The following is a 16,745-nucleotide window of genomic DNA, read 5'->3' as shown; positions in this document are numbered from 1 at the left end:
GCTGGGTGAAGCACTGCTTAGCCGACGTGCCGCAGGAGGTCGTGCAGGCGCACTTCAACAAGAGGCAGGTACGTACTACTGGTGCCACGCCTCCTCACTCTGTACCGGCCCTGTTATCATCTGCGGTCTTATTAACGCAAAGATTGTTAACACACGATAAGAATGGGATTACATTGTTGTCAAATGCGAATTGCTTGTTCAAAGTGTAGGCTATTCTAGATTTCTAGTGGCGAAATGCAATGTAGCTGCTTTCATGCTTAGGTACCATTGATTTGTTATAATGAATTCAGCTAATGTTTTTCTCCAATGAGCTATTGATTGATTCGATTTTTAGTTTTTTATTTTTTGCTTTAGCTTCTATCATTTCACTACCAGTTTTACACTGCATTTAGGCACTGTTTTTCAATCTGACATGAAAAGTGAGGTTATCTGTTATCAGGTGTATACTGAGTGCTCAGAGCAGGAGGTTTTGGCAGAGAGCATTCGGTGCCAGAAGCATCATTTGAAAAGGGTATGTAATGAGGAGTTCATGCTGTATTTTCTGGGGTTCTTTTAGTGAACTCCTATTTGCTACGTGAGTGAAGTAAATATGCTCAGCAGTTCGTTGCAGATCAAGCATTCTGAAGTGATGGAGCCTGGCATGAGAATTCATCTTCCCGTGTCTGTGGCCGAGGCCGAGATAAAGAAGCGGTATGAGACCATTCCAACTGCGACATTGCATCCGAATAGGGATGAGATTGAGTACCTGAAAAGGCTTGTCATCTACAAGGTATTCTATAATTGTATGTTGTATTCTGTATTTCTGATTAGTTTCTTGCATAATTACTGCTGTAACAAAAGCTTTTTGGTTGGCAATATGTAAGCTTCTGATCCTCTGTATAGTCAGTAGTGCGGTGAACTAACTTGCACAAACAGGATTTGACATGTGTAAATCACGTGTCTGTCTACATATTATATACTTCCACAATACAATAAAAATGCCATTCACATTTTACTTATTGGTATTTTCAAAGGTGTCACCATTGAAATGTTTCATCTAGAGTTTATTATTTAATTTTCTTGTTCAGATTCGTAATAGTAATGCTGAGATTTCGATATTATAGGACTCGGCCATACTTGTGCTTAACAAGCCCCCAAAAGTGCCCATGAAGGGGAATTTGCCAGTACACAACAGTATGGATGTACTTGCAGCAGCAGCACTGTCATTTGGGAATGAAGAGGGTCCGAAATTGGTACGATTGTTTCTCTTTATTTGGGTTACCATGTGTAATCTTAAGCTCTCTCTGAGGATTTCCTTCCCATGGTTTGTGATTGCAGGTTCATCGACTGGACAGAGATTCTAGTGGTTTACTGTTGATGGGGAGAACAAGAGAAAGCTTTACCCGGTTGCACTGGCTCTTCACTAGCATCAAATTAGCAAAAACAGCTTCACAGGTTAACATAAGTTCGTGACTTTTGCGACTTGGCAAGGGGACTTGTATCTAAATGATTTCGATTGACATACCTTTTTACAATAATAGCCAGCTGATGTTGTATATTATTGATGGATCTTGTAGACATGGAATACAGCCTGTGAATCGTACTTGCAGAGGTACTGGGCATTGGTCATTGGGACCCCTACAGAGAGTGAAGGAGTTATATCTGCCCCTCTCACAAAGGTATTTTCTCGTGTATCTTGCTAAGGAAAATATTTGGTTATTAGGAAATTATTATGCTATGTAGAATCCTTTACTGTTTTATGTTACTTAAATCATTGCATCATCTAGAAGATGTAGTCATCTTTAGCACTCTCATCAACCATCACAGTTCGTGCATCCCTGGCCCCTTTCACGGATTGAACCAAGATGCTTCATAGATAAGGTCATACTCGTATGTAGTAACGGTACATTTGGTTAATGGCGAGTTTTGTCACATGTCCTAGTTCCTCTCTCACTAAATTAGGTACTTCTTGATGATGGAAAAGCCGAGAGGGTCATTCTGGCGCATCCCTCTGGCATTGATGGTGCACAAGAGGCTGTAACTGAGTATCGGGTGATGGGACCAACCATCAATGGCTGTTCCTGGATTGAGTTGCGCCCATTGACAGGGCGGAAGCATCAGGTACTCTCACATGACCTAATTAATTCTTACTGATGAACATGTGTCTGTATAATATATGAAGATGTTAACGTACATAATATTATGGATATGATGTACATCCTGTTGCATCATCCTTTGCATTTCCCTTAAATGCCTCGGTTCGTTTTGTTAATCCGGTGAATATATTCACATATAGTATATTCAAAAATTTCAACTGAAATCACCAATCTAAACTATACCGACCCTGCTGCAGCTCCGAGTGCATTGTGCGGAAGCCTTAGGCACTCCCATTGTTGGAGATTACAAATATGGGTGGTTCGTGCACCAAAGGTGGAAGCAGAATCCTCAACCGGACTTTGAGCCATTCACCGGGGAGCCATACAAACTGAGGCGGCCTGAAGGCCTGGAGGTTCAGAAGGGCAGTGTTCTCTCTAAAGTCCCTTTGCTGCACCTGCATTGCCGGGAGATGGTGGTCCCGAACATCGCGAAGTTCCTGAGTAACACCGGAGAGTGGCACGATAATGGCACCCCATGGTCCAAGGAGAAGCCCAATCTCCTAAGGTTCATCGCGCCAATGCCTGCACACATGAAAATTAGCTGGAATATAATGTCTTCCTACCTGGTGTAATAGTTTATCTTTGGTTTATTGGATTTATTTTGATATGTCACAACTCTTAGGTTGAATATTAGTATTTGACGGACCTTTAAGATCGCTGACATGCGGGGTCCATGTCCACATGTTAGCGACACGTGGAGTGGCATATTCTTTGGAATTATTTAGGGGAGTTACATGTAAAATAGTGTTATTTAGGTTTTCTTTGGGATTGTGAGATTGTAGATTTGTAGCAGCTGGCATTTTAGAATCAGTGAACAATTGATGCCAGTACTGTAATTTTTTAGGGAGATTATAACTCAAATTTGGCACAATCATCTTACAAAGACTTCCATAGTTACATTGCATCTATGATTTTGCTTCTAAGCATAACATCTTCACCGTACATCGTAGCATCTGGTACTACCCTTGTTGGTTGTTGCACCTGTGTAATAGTGTTGCACTGATGAAGATCAGTAGTTCCAAAAGATTTGGTTTTTCCTGTGCTGCTTCCTCAGGTAAACGCCGAGCAAGTCGTAGTACGTCCATCGCCGCTTCCCGCCGGCCGCCTCTAGCAGCGCCTCGGAGGTGGCGTGGAAGCCCCCCTTGCCGAACGCCTCGAACACGACGCCGTCCGTGGCCACGACGGGCTCGCCGGCGCCGTCGAGCCTGCGGAACGCGAAGGATATGTTGCGCGCGAGCCTGCGCTCCATGTAGGCGTCCACGAAGCAGCCGTGTGTGACGAGGTCCGGCGCGACGCCGTCGCGGCGCATGTGCTCGGCGGTGAGGTGGAGGTCCCAGAACATGCACATCTTGGAGAAGGCGGCGGCGCGGATGTTAAAGGTGGTGAGGTCCGGCCGGTACCCGGCGGCGGTCATCTCCAGGAAGGCGCGCTGCAGCGACTTCATCTTGAAGTTGGCCGCGAAGGAGAGGAGGTAGAGGTTCCAGAGCATGTTGCCGGCGTTCCGGCGGCCGAGGCCGACGCCCCTGACGAACTCGCCGAGCTTGTAGTACTTCCGGTGGGCGATGTACGACGAAGCGACGGCGCGGATGGCGTCGACGGAGATGAGGAGGCCGGACTTCTTGAGCCGGCCGACCGCCGCCTCCATCTCCGGGACGGTGCCGAAGGCCGCGTAGTGCCGCACGAAGGCGTTGCCGGTGGCGGAGTCGACGCGCAGGCCGGCGCGGGCCATCTCCTGCACGGCGTCCTCCATGAGGGCGAGCTCGCCGGCAGCTCCGAGGCAGGAGACGGCGAGCGGGTAGAGGTCCCGCGCCGCGGCGGGGTCGCGCGCGGAGAGCTCCCGCGCGGCGAGGAGGACCTCGTCGTAGCGGCCGGCGCGCGCGTACGCCGGGAGGAGGCGGGGCGCCGCGGCGGCCAGGCACGGCGCGGCGGAGCTGAGCAGGAGCTGCGCCCAGATGGACTGAGCCCGCTCGAAGTCGCCGGCCTCCGCGCGCGCGACCATGAGGGCCGCCGCGGCGTCTGCATCCGGCGGGGCGGTTCTTGGACGGAACACGGCGCGCCTCGACGCCGGCGCGTGCGCCCGGGCGAGGTCAGTTTGAGTGAGACGAAGCTCACCGCGCGAAGAAGAGGGAGGAGGGAGGCGGACGTGATGAGACGAGGAGGACGGGACGTCGAGAAGCGCGTGGCGGTGCTCCGTGGGCCGGGGTCGATTGGCCGGCAGAGGACGAACGGTGGGAGACAGCAGCCGTGGAGGGAAGAGGGAACCCATATCACCTCATCCTTTCGCGGAGCCATCGTCGTAAGAAAAAGAGCAATGGTTATTCGTAAGAAAAAAATTGTCATCATTGATCAAAGCGTAGTTTCACAAGAAAAGCTCTCAAGTCCTATTCGTCAGTGATCTTAACACGAATTTAGCAAAAAAAATCACACCAGTCGGTTCAAATATTAAAGAATCGATGAATGTCTCCAGTTCCAAACATGACTCGCTGTAATGCGTTGGTCGGTGCTAAATCCACTGAACTTGCAATCCTTGAGCCACATTTCATTTCAGAGGTAGCTCTGGTAGTGTTCAAGAGAGGCAGAGAGACCAAACTCTGATGACAAATTGCACCTGGTAATGACTCACTTTTGGCATCGGGACCTGAGACTGTAGAACATCCAACCAAAAGCAGATGATAAAAAAAACAGCTTTCGCCCTCACCCGGCGACAGTCTCCAGGGGGGTCGGTCAAACAGGACATAGGAGAGCATTACATTAATCAATCGCAGATTCACATTAAAAATACATCCGTTACTCTGTTAAGGAGGGCTACCCAACGAAATCAGACGAGAAATTTTGTCAACAGTACAGTACAGTAATGACAAGAAAAATAAAAAAACACAATCCCGCGACAAGCAAATGAAAAGCTCTCACGACAATAGTACATGAAACGGAAAAATAGTTGGAACCGGAGAGGAAAGTCAGGTCAGGCTTGCTGAACGCTACAAATGCCTTCCTCCTTTAACCCCCTATATACTAGTTGTAGTACATGAGCTGCTGCGCCGACGTCTGGTTCGGGTAGCCGTCGTACAGGGCCTGGGAGCCAGCAGCGAGTAGCCCCGCGGATACCTGGCCCGCGAGGCCGTGCTGGCCAGCAATCTGCCCGGCTGCGGCCTGGCTCAAGGCCAGCTGCCTCTGATAAGCCAGAAGCTCGGCTGCCGTGAAGCCTTGTGGCACGCCGGCCATTGCTACTGGTTGATAAGAAGCAATCGGGGGCGGCAGCGGCTTAGAAGACGTCCCAGGCGGGGTTGGCTTATTGCCCCATGAGCACTACAAGAAAACACGGAAACAAATGATGGAATCACATGAACAATTGTGTTTTTCTCAACAAAAAAAATGAAAGATTGTGTCGAGAATAAAGACGGCACAAAAGCAAAACAAATAATTGCTCTGGAAGTTACCTTGATTGGCTTGCCGCGAACGACCAATCCGTTGGCCATCTGAATAGCTAATGCTGCTTCACCATGGGTACTGTACCTTATAAATCCAAACCCTTTTTCCTGTTGAACACGAACTTCCTCAATGGCACCGACCCCTAAGTTGTAGAAATGGCGGTGAAGCTCATCCCGATTAACCTGACCAATTAAGCAAACGAATAAATTGAAGGTCAGCCTACCCTAAAACTTTCAAATGAAACCAGAGAAATAACTTCATAAATGACGTGGGAAGGAAACTGCGCTAGCAGAAACTTGTTTTTACTGTTTTACCTCGTGCCCAAGGTTGCCAACATACACCGTTGTGAAATCAGGGTTGTTCTCTGGATTTTCTTTGCTTCCTGTATCCTGGTTTGCCTCCATTGCTACAGAAGAAAGATAGACGAAGGCAAAATCAGCACCCATTTTACTACCTAAAATCATTATTATTCAAAACATGGCCACATAATTCCTTTCATAACATTCGTTGAGCTTAACAAGATATGAGAAGAAATCTACCATTGAAGTAAAAAATACTTGTCATTATAGACACCTGACCTGCATTACTGGAACCACCATTTGTTAGTACAACTGCATTATGATTGTCTGTTTCTTGTTTCTCTTCTGCGTTGGTCTTTGTTGCCCAGTTGCACCTTATTTGTCTGCTGCCAAGCCATTTACCTGTTGCAATACATTAGCTTGCAAGACTTAGACGGTTCCAATATCAGAATATCAGTAGAAAATAGAAATAAAAATGTAATCAGTTGCAAGCTCCAGAACGGGCATACCAGTCATTTCAGTTATAGCAGTTTCAGCTTCCTGCGCCAAGAAACAACATAGTATTGAGTGACAAACTGGTAATAGAGGTAAAACACTAGGGTCTAACTTGGAATTTTAAGTGTAGGACTGATCAGAATACCAGTCTCCATTTCTCAAAGAAGTTACTTATGTTCTGGTGAGTTTAGTTGTTACTAAAGGAAGCTTCATTTAGTCATCAAACCTCATGTTCATGTTAGACTAAATGCGAAATTGACTCTACAGTTTGAATTTTGACTGGGTGACCCAAGGAGACAGACAAATTTCAATACCAGAGAAACAGTTTGATTAATAGAAAAAAGATGTAACGTATAAAATCGTTTGCTAAGCATGAGAACTAAACAAGAAATATGGTTAAACTAATAGGTGTAACACAAGACGAGCACAATTCACCAAGTTAAAGCACAGCAACAGCCAACAGTGCCAATGGCTCTAAGAAACTTTACTATTAGGTACTCCCTCCGTAAAGAAATATAAGAGCATTTAGATCGCTACTACTTTAGTGATCTAAACGCTCTTATATTTCTTTACGGAGGGAGTAGATATTAAGGTGGGTATTAGACTCGTGCGGTCAAAATGGTGAAACTACTGGGAAAATGCAAAAGAGAAATGGCCTTAGTTGTTCATACCTGCTGATTACGGAAGGAGACAAAGCCATAACCTCTGGAGCGTCCAGTTTTGTTATCCCACATGACCCGAGCATCACTGATCATAAATGGCAGACATGAACAGCTGAAAAGCTACAGAGAAACAGTAGTGGGAATAAAGGGGAACTAGAAACTTACGAACAAGAAGGATATGTTGAGAAACAGGCATAAAGAGTTGCATCATTCACTTCAGAACTCAAATCACCAACAAAAATATGGAAATGCCCTGGAATAATTCAATGGGCACGGTTAGCCAAACAAGGGTTAATTAGAAAAGGAAAACAAGACACAAGAAGGTTCAAAATATCTCACCAGATGTATCCTCCCTCTGTGTACTTGCAAACGCCCAGTTCACCTTGATTGCTTGACCGTATCTGCGCGAAATATTTCAAAATGGACAGCGTCAGAAGTTGATTCAGGACTCCAGAATCTTTGTTGTTGACATAAGTTAAATATATCAGAACTTACATGTGACGCCCATGAAGGGTCATTATTGCAAGAGCCGCTGACCTCCGATCATAGTAGTCAACAAACCCAAAGGAAGACTGCAGAGAACAAGAGATAATCCTTGTTAAACAGATAGAAATTGACTGACGACGGTAGGCTTTTTGCCGATTTAGCAACATTTTCAGTAGCATATCAAAAGTACCAGTATATATTTTCGAGAAGATACAAAGTGGTTGTGTCTTGATAGATTCACAGAAAATTAATTATATGTACAAGCCTAAGCAAAGTTCCCTACACACACAAGGATAAACTGCAATAAGCATGTTCACGGCAAGTAGGGTACAGGGCAGCCATGGGCAATAAGCATGTTTACGGCAAGTAGGGTACGGGGCAGCCATGGGCTAAAACATTAAAAATGTTGGAATGTCAAGACATCAGCGTTCGCTAATTCTTTATCAAACCTATGGTTAAGTACAAGAGGTGCATGAACAAAAGCCATCAAAGTAATTGGAAGGCGAAATCCCTTTAAAGCAATAGATTTTCATGTAATTTTGCTAGTATTATTGCACATTAGGGTGTAGAAGTGCACCTTTTCTTTCCGGATGAGCTTGCATCTTTCCACAGGACCAGAGCCCTGGAAAACTTCAATCAGAAGGTTCTCAGTGACATTAGGGTGTACATTCCCTACATACCTAGTTGTCACAACATCGCGAATCAAATCAGATTCCAGGAAACAATCGATAAAAAATCAAGATCGATAGCATAGAACCATATTTAATAATGGTTTAATAATAACTAAAGAATGAAATAAATTAGCAACAGATTCGACGGTAAATTATGCATGATCTAAATTTTACCATGGGTTGTTATGCTATCCGTTTGAAAAATTCATCTTGGAATTCCACATTGATTTTAAAATTAAACCACAGTTGCATGACTAAAAGAGGAGAAGGACTAAGCTAAAAATCATATGGAGGTGAAAACACAAAAGAACACCGAAAGCACTCACACACTGCGACATGTGGATGGATCAAACCCAGGTGGGAGATTGCCATTTGAAACAGGCTCCATCTGCAAAATGTAAAAATAAAAAAAATAAAAAGAAGATACATGCTGGTGCCGAAACTTGTTGAGGAGCAAAGAGAAATAAATAACATATAAAAGATAATGAAATTAAACTCGATGCAATAGGAACAAAAAACGAGTTCTCCAAAGTCATGTTTATGCCATTATAATAATGACTCAAGTGCTGTGTTACATCCAAGCATCTCTCTCTCTCTCCCTCTCACCCTATGTTTCAACTGTCTGCTAGAGCTATGCGTATGCAGCATTGATCTCACATCGATTTAACAACCCGTGAGCAACAATCAATGTATCATGAATAGGCCAATATAATTGGCAAGCTTTATACAGATGGTGACAGCAGTAGCCCTTGCTCTTAAGAGTATAGAGACACAGAAAGCAATTTTAATTTAAAACTCGGTATTCATTGTGTCACAAAGAATCCTCACTCAAACGCAGACTACAATCTTCAAGGTCCATACCAAGATCGACATGCAATACAGCTATCACACGTGCATACAAATAACAGATGCGAAGCATAGCCTGAACAGATAACGAGGCAAGGAGCATATGAAAACAAAAACAAGGAAATGTAACCGAAAGCCTTGAAAACTTCTATTGTCCAATTACATCGCATCTACCCAACCAATGTGCTTCGAATACCAACAGCAATGGAGCAATGTTCCAACCAACCGGAGGACAACAAGACATGCGCCACCATGCAAATGCAACTCAGATGGCAATAGCAGCTGCTCCATTCCACGGAAGAAACTCAGCCATCAAGCCAAAAAGTCGCTAACGAACAACACACACCTACCCCCAACAACTGGAGAAGAAATGGGGGAACGCACCAAGCAAACAACAATATTCCGCGCTGACGGACAGATCGGCGTGCATTGCTGCGTCTGAATGCACGAGCAAACAAATAGATCAGGAACCGAGGAAATAGAGGGCGACCTGAGTCATGGCCGCGGCGGCCGCGGCGGCGAGGACACCGGACTGATACTGCTGCTGCTGCAGCGCCTGCTGCATCAGGAGGGCCTGCTGCTGTTGCTGCTGCTGCTGCCGGAGCCTCTGCTGCTGCTGCTGTTGCTGCTGGCTCGCGCCGGCGCCATTCATCTCCTCCGACTCCGACCGGATCGAGACACCGGGGGACCGAGGGCCCGCGCGAACCGATCGACGGATCGGCGGATTGGATCCAACAGATCAATAGATTTGGCGGCGAATTTCTCGTGGCGGATCGAGCAGGGGAACGGAGGAAGAGGAGGTGAGATTTTTCCTCGTATTTTCTCTCTCTCGCTCTCGCTCTCTCTCCTCTTTTTTCTCCCTCTGTTTTCCTCCTCGTCGGACTCCAATGGAGATTAGGGAGGGTGGAGGGGCAGTATGGGGATTTTCACCTATCCAGGGGAGATGACGTGGACTTTTGTGTGTGGCTCCCCAATCCCATGGCTCAGTGACAGGTGGACCCGGTGATCCTGCCTCCCAACTGCCTGCTAGGATTTGGGTCGCTTTTTCAAATATAAACACGGATATGATCATATGATAATGGTTCTTGTGCCTGTTTTGCCCAAATATCATGCATAATCTGTGCTCCCACATCAGGAGCTGTTTTACGGTGATTGGGTTAACATTCGGCCCTGTTTGAAACCATAATAGATTATAATAATCTGGATTATGAAGATATATTATATAATCTGGTTTATAAAAATAATCTAGGTGGACATGTTTGGAGGTTAGATTATATAAACTGTAATCCAGGTTTTACATTGCATAATGACATGTCTGTTCTTTGTTTTTTTTTTAAAGAGGAGGGTGGCGGTGGTAGAAATTTAATTGTCTCCAACTTTATAAGGGTAATGGGTCATTAGCAATCCATAATCTGATTTTAGCTGTTATAGAGTAGATTATGAGTTTTTAATAATTTATCCATCCAGTTTTTATAATCTACACCATAATTTGTCCTGTTTGGGGACAGAATAGATTATAAAAACTGGATTATATAATCTGGGTGGTTCCAAAGAGGGCCTTACTTCTCTGATTTTTATTAGCCGTCCGATCTTGTGGAAAATTAAAATTAATTAAATTCAATATGTTAATTTTGGGAAGGGCATAATGGTTCAGGAGGAAATATCTTTTCTTGAACCGATCACCTCAGGACCAGATCCACGTCTACTTGATCCAGTTCAAGGTCTTCGTTTGATCTATTCCTCGTCGTCGTGCTCGTGACCTTCACCGTCCCCGACATGCCCCGTGAGAGGAATAAATTCATCGTCCTCGTCCTCCACCCCACCAACCCCAACCACCACCCCTCCCCCCACCCCATACTGTCACTGTCCTCGACGTGCCCCGTGAGGAGAAAAAGAAGAAGGCTGCATCTGCGTCGGTTGAACCGACGGTGATGGCGACACGTGATCCCGTCTCTTCCCGCCTACCATCCTTAAGATATGAATCCGGCTTGGATCCGTAGGATCGTTTTGCTCGTTCTCTTGGCCCTTGCACCCATCCACCGTGCATGCACTAGCACATCAACCCTACATGATTATGTAATTTAGCAGTATTTGCCATGCGAAATATGCACTCACAAGAACAACGAATGGAAAGCTTCGTCGTGGCATAGTTTTCCTTGAGCTAATCGCATCATGTGTGTTTAACTAACATGATGAGGCCATTGCTTACTCCCTTTAGAATCAAAAAAAGTGATTTACTTGACGTTTGAGATGAAAGCTTCATCATGATGTTGGAGGTTTGCTTGCATATGGAAAGAAGACGAGATACTGGTTCGTCCTTCCTACTTAGTTTAGTTTTTATTCTAGCCTTTATCACTTTAGGTTTCCATAGTGAATGCAATATAGTTTATTCTAGTCATCATCCATGCTAGGATAGTACTTCTTGGACGTTGATGATCGGTTGCCCTCACACGTCAAACGAGCAAAGTCTTTTCCATGCACTTGTTTTTTTTCTATGAGCTATTTTACACCTGCAACATTGATAAACACCAAGTGTTAATTTTGTATGTTATATGCAGGAAGACACGACGGATGTAAGTGATGAGTGTATGACGGGGGGATAACCCCAGGGTAGGCTCAACAAGCATACTCCTTCACCTTCGGGCAAGGCATGGGACAAATGTTTTCTCGCACGCCTGCTCCTCTTGGTCGGATGCGGGACCCGTGCCGGCTCGGGTTCCTCCCAGCCGAATGCGCAACTCGCGCCGGCTAGAACTCGATGAATCGCCACCCGGCTCGATAGCCACCCACTGGCCGGGTGGTGATCACCCGTCGCATCAACTCGACTGATGCGACCGGTACCCATGACTAAGGACGGGATGGCATTAGCATTGGTATGGCGGAGTGGCGAGCTCGTGGCTACAATATCGGCGACCGTACTGCTGACCCGCATAGTGTCGGCATGCCTCCACCCACTCCATTACCTGCCCTAGCGTGGCTACAGTGGGCCCGGCCGTACCGCTGACCACGCCGGGTCCCGCGCCGACGACGACCATAGTGCGGCATGCGCCGTGCCAGATGGACACGCTCCAATCCCGTCGGCCAGCCGGCGGGCCTCAGCACCCGACGGGACCCTGCAGCTGGCGGACCCCGTAGGCGACAAGAATGCTTAGTCGTGGGACCCTCTGGCCGGCCTGAGAGGCTGCCAGTCGGGTCCCCCTATGTACCTTATATCATTATTGTATGCCGGGGATTCGTCTATAAAACCCCCTGGCCCTCCTCCATGCACAGAGTCAGCCATTCCCACACACGTACTCGCATAAACACAGGAGAGGTAGAACGCGAGCCGGCTGCTCCTTCTTCCTCCTTTGTCAAACAGCTCAAGGTGCAACCTGTAAACAATTTGGTTCATCGACCATCCCGGCAGGACGAGGGGTGTTACCTCCCACAGAGGGCCCCGAACCTGGGTACATCGTGTGTCTCGCACCACTTGTGCCGATCCCGTCACCGGAGCCCGCCAGTGTCCTTCGGGCCCAACCACTCTCGATAAGCCACCCCATGGCATCAGTCCCGAGAAAACGACGATAGTTGGCGCCCACCGTGGGGCCGTCCATGGCGCCGACCGGAGTTACGCTCTGGGCGGGACCCTTCGCCAACTCCACCGGATGGCTCGCACCCGGACTGATCAGCACGCCCGTGGACCTCGCCTCCGTGGAAGCTTCCGCGGGGCTGGTCGTCGGCTCCGCTTGCCCCGCAGGCTCCGCCGACATCCGCATCGTTGAGCCGCGCCACGACGACACCGCCCTCGATGTTGACGCTCTTTGCGCTCTTCAATGAGCTGGGCCACGATGACACACCTGTGTCCGACGAGTATCCTAGTGAGGTACTCGGCTGCACCGACCGACCATCATTTGCGGGATCCCCCGCTCCGTCCCACGCCACTCCCTCCTTCATCCTCGAGGAGGTGATGGTTGCCTGCTCCAGCACTAGCTCAGCCCGCATCAAGGCCGCGACAGACGCCATTGCGGCTCGTTCGGGTCCGTCCGACCCTCTCCACGCCGCTCTGCGGGGACTGAGCACCCCCATCGCACCATCCACAAACCCGGCCGCCGCCACGGCTGAGCTGGTGGAAGCTCGCAAACAGCTATTTGCGCAGGGTGCTACGGCAACAAAAGTCCTTCCCCGGCAGTGGTGCCAGAGATCCTTCTGTCGTCTCTTGAGCTTGCATTGGTTTTTCCCTTGAAGAGGAAAGGGTGATGCAACACAGGAGCAGTAAGTATTTCCCTCAGTTTAAGAACCAAGGTATCAATCCAGTAGGAGAATCTCGTCAAGTCCAGAGTACGTGCACAAACACAAAGAGCTTGCACCCAACGCTATAAAGGGGTTGTCAATCCCTTCAAGATTGTTTGCAAAGTGAGATCTGAAGGCGGAAAGTGTAACAAAGTAAAAAGTGTGTAAGGCTGAAAATATGGTGTGGAGTAGACCTGTGGGCCATAGTGTTCACTAGAGGCTTCTCTCAAAATAGCAAATATCAATTGATAGAACCGCGCAAAGTCATGACGATATCTAAGGCAATGATCATACATATAGGCATCACGTCCGAGACAAGTAGACCAATACTTTCTGCATCTACTACTATTACTCCACACATCGACCGCTATCCAGCATGCATCTAGTGTATTGAGTTCATGACGAACAGAGTAACGCCTTAAGCAAGATGACATGATGTAGAGGGATAATCTCAAACCAATGATGAAAACCCCATCTTTTTACCCTTGATGGCAACAACATGATGCGTGCCTCGCTACCCCTTCTGTCATTGGGTGAGGTCACCGCACGGTATGAATCCAAAACCAAGCACTTCTCTCATTGCAAGAATCATAGATCTAGTTGGCCAAACAAAACCCACAACTCGAAGAAGAACTCAAATAAGATTCATAGATAATCTGATCATAAATCCACAATTCATCGGATCTCGACAAACACACCGCAAAAGAAGATTACATCGGATAGATCTCCATGAAGATCATGGAGAACTTTGTATTGAAGATCCAAGGGAGAGAAGAAGCCATCTAGTTACTAGCTATGGACCCGTAGGTCTATGGTGAACTACTCACGCATCATCGGAGAGGTCATGGTGTTGATGAAGAAGCCCTCTGTATCCGAATCCCCCCTCCGACAGGGCACCAGAACGTGCCCCAGATGGGATCTTGCGGAGACAGAAGCTTGCCGCGGTGGAAAAGTCCTTTCGATGATCTCGTGATTTTTTGTGGAATTTTTGGGGATATATAGGCGCAAAACCTAGGGAGAAGGAGGTCCAGGGGGCCCACAAGCCTGAGGGTCGCGGCCTCCCCCCTGGCCGTGGGGTGGGGGCTTGTGGGGCCCCTGGGGACCCCCTACCTTGGCTCTCAAGTCTCGTGATCTTCTTCCGTTACAGAAAAAATCTTTTTGGGGATTTTATTCTGTTTGGACTCCGTTTCAAAATCTCCTCTGAAAGGGGTCAAAAACATGGAAAAAACAGGAACTTGCACTTGGCACTGAGTTAATAAGTTAGTCCCAAAAAATATATAAAAGGCATGCAAAACATCCAAAGTCTGACAAGATAATAGCATGAAACCATCAAAAATTATAGAACCGTTGGAGACGTATCAAGCATCCCCAAGCTTAACTCCTACTCGTCCTCGAGTAGGGAAGTGATAAAGAATTAATTTTTGATGTGGAATGCTACCTAGCATAGTTGTCCTTTGCAACTTCTTTCACGTGACATGAATGTTCAGATCCGTAAGATTCGAAACAATAGTTTGCTATTGACATGAGAACAATAATACTTCAAGCAAACTAGCAAGGTAATCATGAACTTTCAAAATAACAAGGCCAAGGAAAGTTATCCCTACAAAATCATATAGTCTGGCTATGCTCCATCATCCTCACACAACTAATGTAAATCATGCACAACCCCGGTATTGGCCAAGTAATTGTTTTCGCACTCTTAATTTCTCAAACTTTTTATAACTATCACGCAATACAAGAGCGTGAGCCATGGATATAGCACTATAGGTGGAATAGAGTGTGGTAGTGGTTGTGAGACAAAAAGGAGGAGATGGTCACGTTGACTCGGCGTATCAAAGGGCTATGGAGATGCCCATTAATAGATATCAATATGAATGAGTAGGGATTGCCATACAAGAGATGCACTAGAGCTATAAGCATGTGAAAGCTCAAAAGGAGAACTAGTGGGTGTGCATCCAACTTGCTTGCTCACGAAGACCTAGGGCAATTTAAGGAAGCCCGTCATTGGAATATACAAGCCAAGTTATATAATGAATATTACCACTAGAATATGGTGGTGACAAAGCAATAAGCTCTCAATCATGAAGGACATGGTGCTATTATGAAGCACAAGTTTGGAAAAGATAGTAGCATTGTCCCTTCTCTCTTTTTCTCTTTTTTTATTTGGGCTCTTAGGCCTCTCTTTTTTCTCCCTTTTTTTGTTTGGGATCTTTGGCCTCTTTTTTATTTCCTCACATGGGACAATGCTCTAATAATGATGATCATCACACTTTTATTTACTCGCAGCTTCAAAGCTCAAAATGATGATGACTCTATAGGAAATGCCTCCGACAGTGTACCGGGATGTGCAACGATCTAGCATGGCGTATGACGTTGAAAACAGCTCACTAGCTATCTTACGATCATGCAATGGCAATATGAGAGTGACGACACAAGTCATGAGACGGAACGGTGGGAGTTGCATGGCAATATTATCTTGGAATGGCTATGAAAATGTCATAGTAGGTAGGTATGGTGGCTGTTTTGAGGAAGGCATATGGTGGGTTTGTGCACCGGCGAGAATTGCGCGGCACTAAAGAGGCTAGCGAAGGTGGAAGGTGAAAGTGCATCTATACCATGGACCCACATTAGTCATGAAGAACTCACATACTTGTTGCGAAAGTTTTTATTAGTAATCAAAACAAAGTGCTAAACGCATACTCCTAGGGGAAGGGTTGGTAGGTGTTAACCATCGCGCGATCCCGACCTCAACACAAAGGATGACAATCAATAGATCAATCATGCTCCGACTTCCTAACATAGCGGTTCACCATACGTGCATGCTACGGGAATCACTAACTTCAACACAAGTATCTCTAGATTCACAGCACCCTACTAACATAGCTCTTAATATTACCGAATCCACAACTCAAAACTAATTGAGAGGAATCCAGACTTCTCTTTCTACTCAAGGCACATGAAGATGGAGGTTTCTGTATCCTCTTTGGGTACCTATCACATTTGGGACTACTTTCATAGCATAACCCAACTACCAAGTCACGCACCTCCGTGCTCTAAAAGATATAAGTGAAGAAAATAGAGCAAAAGTATCTAGCTCAAACGATAAAAGTGAAGCACTATGAGCATTCTAGCAAAATCACGATGAGTGCATGTCTCTCTCTCAAAAAGGTGTGCAACAATGATGATTGTGACACAGCAAAAAGAAAAGACTCCTATGATACAAGATGCTCCAAGCAAAACACATATCATGTGGTGAATAAAAATATAGCTCCAAGTAATGTTACCGATGGATTGAAGACAAAAGAGGGGATGCCTTCCCGGGGCATCCCTAAGCTTAGGCTTTTTGGTGTCCTTGAATTTGTCTTGGGATGCCTTGGGCATCCCTAAGCTTGAGCTCTTTCCACTCCTTATCTCATCATCCATGAGAACATCACCCAAAACTTGAAAACTTCA

General features: G+C 46.3%; 3 protein-coding genes across 3 annotated transcripts; 1 reads left to right on the top strand and 2 right to left on the bottom strand.

Annotated features, from left to right (window-relative positions):
* Positions 1–439: 439 nt before the first annotated feature.
* LOC123411625 (RNA pseudouridine synthase 3, mitochondrial) lies at positions 440–3,014 on the top strand. The gene is made up of 7 exons (XM_045104589.1): positions 440–511; positions 601–769; positions 1,104–1,232; positions 1,318–1,434; positions 1,557–1,658; positions 1,942–2,100; positions 2,333–3,014. Exons 2-7 carry the CDS (start codon positions 629–631, stop codon positions 2,705–2,707), a joined length of 1,023 nt encoding a protein of 340 aa, XP_044960524.1. The 5' UTR covers positions 440–511; positions 601–628; the 3' UTR covers positions 2,708–3,014.
* On the bottom strand, positions 2,892–4,779 carry LOC123411623 (pentatricopeptide repeat-containing protein At3g42630). Its single transcript, XM_045104588.1, has one exon. It carries the CDS (start codon positions 4,399–4,401, stop codon positions 3,145–3,147), a length of 1,257 nt encoding a protein of 418 aa, XP_044960523.1. The 5' UTR covers positions 4,402–4,779; the 3' UTR covers positions 2,892–3,144.
* Positions 4,780–4,866: 87 nt separating this feature from the next.
* LOC123411622 (RNA-binding protein 208) lies at positions 4,867–9,913 on the bottom strand. The gene is made up of 12 exons (XM_045104587.1): positions 9,514–9,913; positions 8,504–8,565; positions 8,084–8,186; positions 7,516–7,592; positions 7,360–7,421; positions 7,186–7,273; positions 7,030–7,105; positions 6,373–6,403; positions 6,143–6,265; positions 5,879–5,970; positions 5,573–5,746; positions 4,867–5,441 (listed from the first exon to the last, which is right to left on the bottom strand). The coding sequence occupies exons 1-12, from the start codon at positions 9,673–9,675 to the stop codon at positions 5,148–5,150; spliced, it is 1,344 nt and encodes a 447-aa protein (XP_044960522.1). The 5' UTR covers positions 9,676–9,913; the 3' UTR covers positions 4,867–5,147.
* Positions 9,914–16,745: the final 6,832 nt, after the last annotated feature.

Source organism: Hordeum vulgare, chromosome 7H, assembly GCF_904849725.1.
Source record: "Hordeum vulgare subsp. vulgare chromosome 7H, MorexV3_pseudomolecules_assembly, whole genome shotgun sequence".
NCBI classification, from domain to species: Eukaryota; Viridiplantae; Streptophyta; class Magnoliopsida; order Poales; family Poaceae; genus Hordeum; species Hordeum vulgare.
The sequence above is the reverse complement of the archived record's forward strand: the minus strand, read 5'-3'. Positions and strand labels throughout refer to the sequence as shown.

What these genes read in the sequence shown, in the direction of transcription:
- LOC123411625 (XM_045104589.1), top strand. Translation starts at nt 629, where the DNA reads ATGGAGCCTGGCATGAGAATTCATCTTCCCGTGTCTGTGGCCGAGGCC. An exon ending in TATCTGCCCCTCTCACAAAG is followed by an intron (nt 1,659 to 1,941) that starts GTATTTTCTCGT and finishes TCACTAAATTAG; the next exon opens with GTACTTCTTGATGATGGAAA. An exon ending in TGACAGGGCGGAAGCATCAG is followed by an intron (nt 2,101 to 2,332) that starts GTACTCTCACAT and finishes ACCCTGCTGCAG; the next exon opens with CTCCGAGTGCATTGTGCGGA.
- LOC123411623 (XM_045104588.1), bottom strand. Translation starts at nt 4,401, where the DNA reads ATGGGTTCCCTCTTCCCTCCACGGCTGCTGTCTCCCACCGTTCGTCCT.
- LOC123411622 (XM_045104587.1), bottom strand. Translation starts at nt 9,675, where the DNA reads ATGAATGGCGCCGGCGCGAGCCAGCAGCAACAGCAGCAGCAGCAGAGG. An exon ending in CCATCCACATGTCGCAGTGT is followed by an intron (nt 8,187 to 8,503) that starts GTGAGTGCTTTC and finishes TGTGACAACTAG; the next exon opens with GTATGTAGGGAATGTACACC. An exon ending in TCAACATATCCTTCTTGTTC is followed by an intron (nt 7,106 to 7,185) that starts GTAAGTTTCTAG and finishes ATTTATGATCAG; the next exon opens with TGATGCTCGGGTCATGTGGG.